The 9,426-nt window shown below is 50.4% G+C and overlaps 1 protein-coding gene across 2 annotated transcripts; it reads left to right on the forward strand.

The window, feature by feature from the left end:
- The first annotated feature begins 2,182 nt into the window (after positions 1 to 2,182).
- Positions 2,183 to 9,106, forward strand: RHOV (ras homolog family member V). Of its 2 annotated transcripts, none has more exons than XM_068161444.1 (3): positions 2,183 to 2,515; positions 5,968 to 6,021; positions 6,354 to 9,106. In XM_068161444.1, the coding sequence occupies exons 1-3, from the start codon at positions 2,189 to 2,191 to the stop codon at positions 6,792 to 6,794; spliced, it is 822 nt and encodes a 273-aa protein (XP_068017545.1). In that variant the 5' UTR covers positions 2,183 to 2,188; the 3' UTR covers positions 6,795 to 9,106. The 2 variants fall into 2 exon arrangements, with proteins under 2 accessions (XP_068017545.1, XP_068017546.1); XM_068161445.1 differs by having other exon boundaries at positions 2,234 to 2,515; positions 5,963 to 6,021.
- The last annotated feature ends 320 nt before the right edge of the window (positions 9,107 to 9,426 follow it).

Consider the following 9,426-nt stretch of genomic DNA (forward strand, 5'->3'; position numbering starts at 1 on the left):
GTATTTCCCACTCAGGAGGAGAGCTGGTCTTGGCCAAGGAACACATCAAGGAGGCAGTGCAGGATGGGGCTCTCTGGCCATCCCTGCTACTGACGGATGCAGAGCCTGTCAATTCAGCAGCTCTGGGAATGGGACAGACTTTCACTGCAAAAAAAAAAAAACCACACCCCAAAAACTCTTGCAAAAACCCCCAAAATCTTGCAAAACTAAACTGTCTGACTCCTCACTGTGTTGTGAAACTAAACCTGTGTCTTCTCTTAGCTGTAAGGAGCAAGGCAAGGCCTGAGAAGTGAAGCCGTGGGAACTGCCCTATTTGTTTGCTTAATCTCTTAGTTTAAATATAGATTAAAAATCACTTAAGCTCATCCACAAGTTAAGTGAGTGTGTCAACCAACGGCTGCAAGAAACTGCAAGGGGAAAAAAAATTCTAGAACTTAGTCACAGAAGGAAGAGATTTTAGAAAGGGAATGAGGGAAAAGGAGATTCAGTCCTTGGAGAGAAGCAGTAATGTATCCACTGCTGAGTAAACAGCATATAGGGAACAAGAGCTGGCAGAACTTCCCCCTGCTACTGCTTGATAACAGAGAATCATTTGGTGAATAAGCCCTCATTTAAATTCATTTCTTTCAATCAAATGCAAATGTCATAGTTCACAGAATGTTAGCCCACGCCTGAAGGGCACTAAAAAGTCTCTGCAGGACCCTCACTGGCCGCGCTGCCTGCCCTGGCTTTGCTGCCTGCCCTGGCTGCGCCGTAGCATGTCCTTGCCAGTCCCGTTGGAGGCAGAGCCACGCCTCACACGTTAGGCCTGTCCCGGCGCTTTCTGCCTCTTCTGGAGCACTTCAGCTGTCACCTGGCTCTGAGCTAGCACGGGAGAGCATGCCACTGGAAAAAGGCAAGCCAGTCACCGGAGTCAGCAGCCACTCGCTGCTATCTGGCACGCCTTTTAGCTGCAGCCTGCTTCGTAACCCCATCCTCATTTTTGTAACTCTAGAAATTCACGGTTGTGCCATTAAAAACACTGAAGGGGTTGATTAAAGAAAACTGATAGAGAAAACTGCAGAGAAAATGCCTTCTTGCTGTCCCCAGGAAGCTTGAGGACTATCTCCAAAGAGCAGACATTCTTAGTCCAACGAAGGCTCTTGAAGCCGGGGGTCTGCATTGCTTGTGACCTTCTGTCAGCCACGGGGAAAGGCATTTTAGACTGTGCCTGACTTTGAGATGTCTTCTCTAGTTTAGCATCACTATGGGGGAACCCCCTGGGTAACTTCTCAATGTGGATGCAAAACAGTGAGACGCAGGCTCGGAAACTGCTCATCAGCGGCTCCTTGCAGCAGGAAGCTGTCCAGTGCAGACAGGTCTCCCATGCTGAGAGCATAATGAAGGACATCACTTAACTAAATTCCTCCAGCAGGAGACAGCTCCACTTTCAAAACTGACGTAGCAATACTAGATGTCACATGCATTAACACCTTCCCTCCATGTTTTCAGTCATTATACGGGGGTGCAAGGGTTGCTGCTGTAGCATGGCCACATTTCTCTTTCTAAGTGGTGTGGTCCTACTCTTCTGTTTGCATAGCCATGGTTCTTTAGACAGTAAGCTCCCAAGGGCAGGGATGGAGCTACCTTGGAGGCACAGTGTAGTCTGTGAACTACTGGAGGTGCACATGGAGAAAGGGAGATGCCTGGGAACTCCTCCACATGTCCGCCCGGCTGGGAAAACACACTCTATGGCTTTTGCCAGCGTGCAGCAACAGCTTGGCTAAGCCAAAGGAACTCAGTAGTGGCAGCCACATGGCTAACAGAGGGGAAGTGTTTCTGTCCTTTGCTTTCTGCTGTCCCTCACCACTCTGGTCAGCACTGCTGCCAGCACTCCCGTCATGCCAGGAGTCCCAGATGCTCCAGGTGGTCGATGCAAATAAAAGCATCAGCACGGCTTCTTTTGAAAGGAGAAGGTGGTGCGTGGGGGCACCGCGGCTTTTCCCTCTGTATGTGAAAGATGGAGTCCTGAGAGGCACCCTGGTGCTTCCCAAACCCGGAGAGCAGGAGCTGCCCGCGCTCCCAAGCCCGGAGGAGGCGGCCGGGCTGGGCCGGGCTGGGCCGTGCTGTGCCGGGCGGGGCGAGGCGGGCCGGGGGCGGGCCTAGGGAAATGGGGGCTGGTTTTGGGCACCGGGCGGCAGGTGTAGCGATGAGGAGCGGTGCGAGGCGGGCCGCAGAGAGTGGCCCCGCACGGCAGCGCCTAGCCCCGACAGCAGCTTGCCCGCCCGGGCATGGCAGCAGCCCGGCGCTGAGCTCCGCCGAGCCCCTGGTGCCGGTGCCATGCCTCCTCAGGAGCTCCTGGACTACTCTCCCGCCCTGCGGAGACACAGCCCAACCCGCGGCAGCGGCCCGGAGCTGGGCATCAAGTGCGTGTTGGTGGGCGACGGCGCCGTGGGCAAGACCAGCCTGGTCGTCAGCTACACCACCAACGGGTACCCCGACGAGTACCAGCCCACCGCACTCGACACCTTCTCCGGTAGGCGCCCGCCCGGGCTCCGCGGGGGCCCAGCCGGCCGGGATGAGGGGGGCGGCGGGGTCAGCCCCTCCCCGGGGAGCGCCGTTCCCGGGGAGCGCCGTTCCCGGGGAGCGCCGTTCCCGGGGAGCTGGCCAGCGCGGCGGAGCAGCCTCCCCGGTGGGTGAGGCGGCCGCTGCTCCCACGGGGGCATTGCGGGTGTGGGTGAGCGCTGCCCGTGGCTCGGAGCCCAAGGGAGCTTTGTGCAGCCCGGAGCGAGTCCCTCGGGCGTTTAGTGAGATTTAGCAGGTAGAAGTCCTGCTTTTTGCATCTCTGTGTGTCCGCAGGAAGCGGGGCAGGTGGCTGTCAGTCACAGAATGGCTTGAGTTGGAAGGGACCTTAAAGATCATCTAGTTCCAGCCCCGCTGCCACGGGCAGGGACACCTCCCACTAGACCACTCTGAAATTGGGCACCTTCCTGGTTTTGTGGTGGTGTTATGACTGAATAGAAGGGGGATTAATTTTGTGGTGTTGATGGTGGGTTTTAGTTTCAGCTGAATGTCACAGCGTTGCCCTGTAGCTTCAACCAGTAATCATCAAAACCGTCCTTTTCTTCACATGCCCGCTGAAGTTAGGACTGAGCAGAGGTTGTCGAGAGGTTGAATAGCTTTACAAGCCTGGTTGGAATTGCCTCCCCCATCAGCTGATTAGCCCTCATTACTTTTCCCTTTTGTAAATGCTATCTTTGTTCTTGTTCTCTACTCTTGTTCTTCTGGGCTCCAGTTTCTAATATCATCCCCAGGAAATTACAAAGCCCTTTGAAAGATTTCTGATCTTCATCTGATATGAAGAAGCACAACAGTACATGACAGTAAACGATGGTAGATTAGAGCTGGGCTCAAGTCAGACCAGGAATGAGACTTCTAATGTGTCACTGTCTCAGGGGTTCTTAGAGGGAGTGTTTTGTCTGTCTGAATGTCCACCAGTTGCACACTCTTACACTGGAAACTGTTGATTTGCCTTGACCCTCTACAAGCTCTTCCACTGTCACTTGAAGGAAACCAACTGGGAACGTGCTGCTGTTCAGGATCCAGCAGCCGTTTGGGAACAGATGTAAGGAGAACTTCAGTCCTCCAAAGGAAAGATTACTGCTCTCTCTGTTCCCTTCACAGAGATGTGTCCAGTCTGCACTAAGAGAAGCTTGAGATTGTCCTCCTCATTTTTTGAAAAGGCAAACCCACAGTAAAATGATCCAGAAAGCTGAAGGCAGTATGAGTTCAGAGACTTTCTGATTAGCAGACAGTAATGTGAAGAGAGCTGCATGTGGGTTCAGCTCCACTCTGAGGGTCCAAATACCAAGCCTGATTTCTAGAAGTGCATAGCATTTGGAGCTGAGGGAAATTAAAAAAGCATTAAAAATGGGTCTTCCAAAAGTTCACTTTCTGCTTATTGGGAGGGAATGGGAGAATAGAAAAGTTTCCCTTCCCACCCCTACTCTTAACCTGGATGAACTCGAACAGAGTCCCTCCCTGGATTCACGAAGCTCAGTCTGAGATCCATCAAATTCTCTGCACTCTCTTGGAATACTTGCAGATGAAACTGCCAGCACAAGTGAGTGTCACAGCTTACACCCTAAGCCTAATTCTGGGCAATGGGCTGTAATGGCAGTCACAAGACAGGGGGAAGCATTGAGTTATCAGGGGAAGGATCGGCTCTGGGACTGTGACCCAGCCACATGGTGCTACCTCCTGCTGGGTGTCACTGCCACGTAGAGCAGCCATGAGTGAAACACGTACCCAGTGACCTTTCTCCACCAGGCTATCCTGTTCTGCCAGCCCCTTTGCTATTGTACCGAAATCCAGCCTCATCCCGAGGGTGTGGACCTTGTGAGGGCGGAATTTGGAGGACTGTCGCAGAGTTGCTAGCTTTGCTTAGGCTAGCAGCAGCTACAAAAACCCTTGTGCAAGCACTGGAGCAGCAGGTAATATATGTGATGCCTTTCCTCTGAAGACTGCAAAACATCTCAGATGCTAATTCCTTCTCTCAAGGCACTCGGGAGACAGAAGAAACCAGATACTAGAAAGGCAAATGCCCAGTGCCTTGAAGATCAAGTCAGGATCTGGCAGGTTCTTTGATCAGGAACAGGTTTCTCTTCCTCCTTTGGGGCAAAGATATGGTAACAACCCAACCTTTCCCAGTCACAAGGAAGCAATGACTTTTAGCTATGCCGCGAGGAGTGGCACTGTGGTGGGAACATCCCCACCCCTTCGTTTTTCCTTCAGTCTCAACTCTCTCACCAAACTTCAGTTCATCTTTTGTCTGTGACTCCCTCTTTCTCCCTCCACTGCTTTCAGAGAGGCGGAGTGCTCTTCTCCAAGAGCTTGTCTTAAACTCTCTAAGTCGGTTGTTTCTATCACTTTTCTCACCTGCTTAATTACTCCAAAACTCACAAAAGACTGATCCTGCTTCTGCTTGGGGGGCTTGTTTGTTGTTTTGTTTTGTTTTCAACAATAAAGCCTCCTCCTGGGCACAGGGAGGGCATTTAGCTAGCTTCTGTCAAGTGCCAGCCATTGTCACCTTAGCCAGGATGTCTGCCTCTATTCACCAGAGCACAGCCCCTCCGCCCTCAAGACTTCCAAGTGATTTCCAGCTCCCCTAACCCCTTTCTGCTTTTACCTTGGTTCCTTGCCAGTCTTTTTGGTGTCTGTGCACTTAGACATCTAACAGTTTCATTCCAGATTTCCATCAGAGGTCCTGCCAGCCCTCAGTCTGAGTCAGCTGATACCACATGAAGGCTTACTGTGATTAGGGAGTGAAGTGGGAGCAGACCTTACATGTGTAACTCAGCAATTTTTCAGCGTGTGGATAGCGTCTGAAGGGGATTTCACTCATCACTGTTTCCTTAATCGCTCCTTCATTACAACGCTGGGGTTAGGTCTGTGCTTTTCCTTAGCTAGGACACTCACAGAAATACTTAAGGCCTAATTTCTAGTCTGGATGGAAAAAAAAATCTCCAGTAGCTTGTTTAATAGAGACTGATTTGAACTTCCACCCTTGGCCTAGGAACTGGGAGCAAGCTGCTGAAGTTCTCAGTTCGAGTTTATCCTTACCTGCTTTCTCAGGTTGTGGAAGAAGAGCAATGAAATGTTCTCAGGGTGCCATTTGGCTAAGGACTCTTCTCTAGGGAAGCAGTTGTCCAGTAATATGCAACTATACTGGAAAAGAGCCCAAAACACCTGAGGGCTCACCAAACCAGAAAGTCTATTGCTGGTCTCATAGTGTTCCCAGTGCAAGCTTCAGCTGTCTTAATAAGGTTTGGGAGATTGCTCAGCAAGGAGGACAGAGCTGAGTGATTTCAACGAGTCTGTTCAGTGGGATACAAAGCAGAGTGTTGTGGGGAAAAGTGTGTGAGTGTACCTGTGCATGCTGGACAACTCCCTTAGGCACATCCTTATTCTCTTTCTTTTACAGTGCAGGTCCTGGTGGATGGAGCCCCAGTCCGGATCCAGCTGTGGGACACTGCTGGACAGGTAAGCTCTATCAAAGCAGCTGTCAGCTCTAGTCCTGTGGGAAAGGGGCTGTTTGCAGGCTTTTGAGGAAGGCAGTGTTTAACTGGGAAGGAAATGCACTATGCCAATGTCGGCCCTTTGCCGGTGTGGCAGTGACAGACAGGTGAATGACAGACTCACTCAGCTCTGAAACTTGTGCCTGAGCCATGGCATGACCACAAGGTCAGGACAGTGCCCTGTCTCTGAGGGTGCTGGTGGCCTAGTTAATGTGTGAAAAAGCCACTGCAGCATCATGTTGTCAGCAGATCAGTCCAGTGAAGACTTTTTTTTCCCCCCCCATCCATTTTCTGCAGGAGGACTTTGACTGTTTGCGCTCGCTTTGTTACCCCGACACTGATGTCTTCCTTGTCTGCTTCAGTGTGGTAAACCCAAGCTCCTTCCAGAACATTACTGAGAAATGGATCCCTGAGATACGAACTCACAACCCCCGGGCACCAGTGCTGCTAGTGGGGACGCAGGCAGACTTGAGGGACGATGTCAATGTCCTCATCAGCCTGGATCGCTACCACGTGAAGCCTGTGCCTCGGCCTCAGGCAGAAGGTCTAGCTGACAAAATCCGGGCTGAGGCCTACCTGGAATGCTCAGCACTGACCCAGAAGAACCTCAAAGAAGTTTTTGACATGGCCATTGTCAGTGGTGTTGAGCACAAAGCACGTCAGGAAAAGAAGATGACTGCCAAAGGCATCAAAACTCTCTCCAAATGCCGCTGGAAGAAGTTCTTTTGCTTTGTCTGAAGCTCCTTTGAGGAGGGACAAAAGGAAACACCAAATGCCACCAATGGCTCTACACCTTCTAGGAGTGACTGCTCCTATGGCCCCAGCAAGGAGGGCATGATAAGCTGCTGGGCTTGGAAACCTGGCTCTTGCTGGGTTACAGTATCAGATGCCTAGGAGACATGAACTGGATTTCCATTGTGCCGGGATGTGGAGTGGTCCAGGCAGCTCTAAGTACCTGCTGGACATGTCAGTAGCATCCCAGATTAATGGAAGCCTTTAACACACCAAGACTCAGTACCCCAGAGCAGGCAGGTTCCTTACATTGCTCAAAATGACCAGGTTTCTGTCTGAAGCTTTGAGTCCTGACACAGCATAGTAAATGTGGGGGACTTGTGAAGTCTGCCTACGCTTGGCTGGTTTACAGGCTTGGCAGAGAGCAGGCAGGGGCAGTTACAGGTGACTGCAGTGTGGTCAGACATGGGCTGCAGGGTTTGTAGCATGAGACTTGGGGTCCCTCTCCCATCTGACTTTTTCTTAAAGGTTGTCTTGTGAGTACCCTTGGAAAGATTTTTCACAAGTAAAGGCAATTAGCAGGATGAAGAGAAAATACACTGGGAGCTACAGTAATTCTTCAAGCATAATGTTCTCTGAGAGGGCTCCACAGTCCAGTGGGTTGCAGTGCTGTAGTCCTGTCTTAAGAGGCAGTCATGAACTTAGGGACCTATTTTGAAAGGCCTTTTGTCGGTGTGCTGTTTTGAGAGAAGGAACAAGTGAGGAACAGTGACGAGTGGCTCCATCTTTCCAGCAGAGACAAAACTCTATCAGTGAAGGGTTTGTAACAGTACCAAGGGGTGAAATGTGGATGGAGAGCCATGCATGTAATGAAAGGAGAAGAGAGAAGGAAGAAAAGACAGGAAATAAAAATGAAAAAGAGATGGAAGAGGGGGAAAGGGAGATAGGCAAGGAAAGCAGAATGAGCATTGTTAAATGAAAGCTGTGATTCTACTTAGTTGAGATGCCAGTATTCAGGGAATCTTCTAGGGACTTGGGAGATTTACTGGTGATCTCGATTTCAAAGAGTATAATACTGTCCATACCTTAAGTTCTGAATCAAAAGGAGGACATTGTAGTGAGAGAGAGAGAGAGAGAGAGAGAGATTGTTCCTCTCAGTCAGCAAAATCCTCTGTTCCAGATCTACATAGAAGAATGGAATTTACATTTTGCTGTTTTTCCTGAGGCTGCAGAACAGGAACAGAGGGCTCAGGGCTTCTTTCTGTTGTGCTTCCTTAAGTCACTGCTTGATCTGCTGAAATCACAAGCAGAGGAAATCCATGTAAGTCCTTACCAGACAAAAATATTTGCTATCTTTGCTCTGTGCCCCTCTCACCTCTTTGTCAGGAAATTGACTTCGCCATGAATCTATTCAGATTTTATTACAGAACTTGCATCAATTTCCAAGACTTCTTTCACAGAGACATTTCGTTCTGGTTTATGTAGCAGAGAGCAGGACAGGGCTGTCAGGCAATGCTTTGAATAATCAGGGGGGGTCTCTGCATCTGGCCAGAGCCCAGCACTCTGGGGACACTGGAGTGATGTGACAGGTGTTTGCCCTGCACCAAAAGCAAGCATCCCTGAGCTAGCAGGCCTATAAAAAACAAATGCAAGTAATGCAGCATGGCTCTGGATCCAAGCAAGCATCTCTCACAACCATCTCTCTTTGTGGCCCAGCTCATGTGAGACAAACCTGCTATCTCCCTGAGTGGTATTGCAGTATGAAAGAGGGCAGGCAGCTCTTGCAAAGAGAAGTGGCCTACAGCCTTGGACCTACTTTCAGGGTAAGGCTTAGAGCTGAATGTTGAAAGGACTCCTCACCAGCTGAAATGTTGTCTGTGTCCAGTGAGGAGTCCTAAGAGATGGAGAGTACAGAGGCAGTAGCTAAAAGTGACACGTCCTACCTACCTCTAGGCAGGGCACTACTTCCTGAGCAAAGCTCTCGCTCAGCAGTGCATCCCTGTGTGTGTTTCCTACCTGTACAGGCACCTTTGCTGCACCACAAGTTCAGTTTGTCTGTTGGGGCTTAGATGCTTTTCTTTAGCCCGTGAGACTGAGGGCTGTGGGGTGACCTGCCAAGGAGCACACCATACCCCCATGGAGCACACCCACAGGTAGAAAGAACACCAGTCTTCCTCCTGCCAAGGACAGCAAGGGTTGTCCTGCAGTAGCTTGGTATGAAACAGGGATTTCATGTGGGAAAAGCAAGTGTACTGAGAGCTGCTTTCTTCCTCTGTGATTGTGTCTAACATTTGTTCAAATAAATGTCTGTGTCTGCAGTTTGTGTTTGTAATTCTGTCAGTGCACAGTAAGCTGTGCTTTAAGAAGGAGTTATCCTGTTTCACTGACAAGTAGCACAAGAGAGAAATTGCCTCCCTTCTCCCTCCACATTGTAATCCCCCACACTATGAAAGGTAAAAAACCCAAACCCTCAGAGCTGTAACCTTTCAAGATCCTTCTGTTGCCTCAGTTGATATTCCTCACCCTCAGCAGCTGCTCAGGTTGGATGCAACTGCTGAGGGGCATGGAGTAGCAAACATGCAAGACTTTCAGTGCCTCTCTCCAGAAGCCACCATCCAGGGACTAGTCAGGAGGCCCT

This window comes from Melanerpes formicivorus, unplaced genomic scaffold (genome assembly GCF_026170545.1).
Source record: "Melanerpes formicivorus ecotype bairdi unplaced genomic scaffold, bMelFor1.0.p_v2 SCAF_58, whole genome shotgun sequence".
Classification (NCBI taxonomy): domain Eukaryota; kingdom Metazoa; phylum Chordata; class Aves; order Piciformes; family Picidae; genus Melanerpes; species Melanerpes formicivorus.

Excerpts from the sequence above, each read along its gene's own strand:
- RHOV (XM_068161444.1), top strand. The coding sequence starts at position 2,189 with ATGAGGAGCGGTGCGAGGCGGGCCGCAGAGAGTGGCCCCGCACGGCAG. Across the intron at positions 2,516-5,967 it reads CGCACTCGACACCTTCTCCG|GTCCTGGTGGATGGAGCCCC; the intron begins GTAGGCGCCCGC and ends TTTACAGTGCAG. Across the intron at positions 6,022-6,353 it reads TGTGGGACACTGCTGGACAG|GAGGACTTTGACTGTTTGCG; the intron begins GTAAGCTCTATC and ends CATTTTCTGCAG.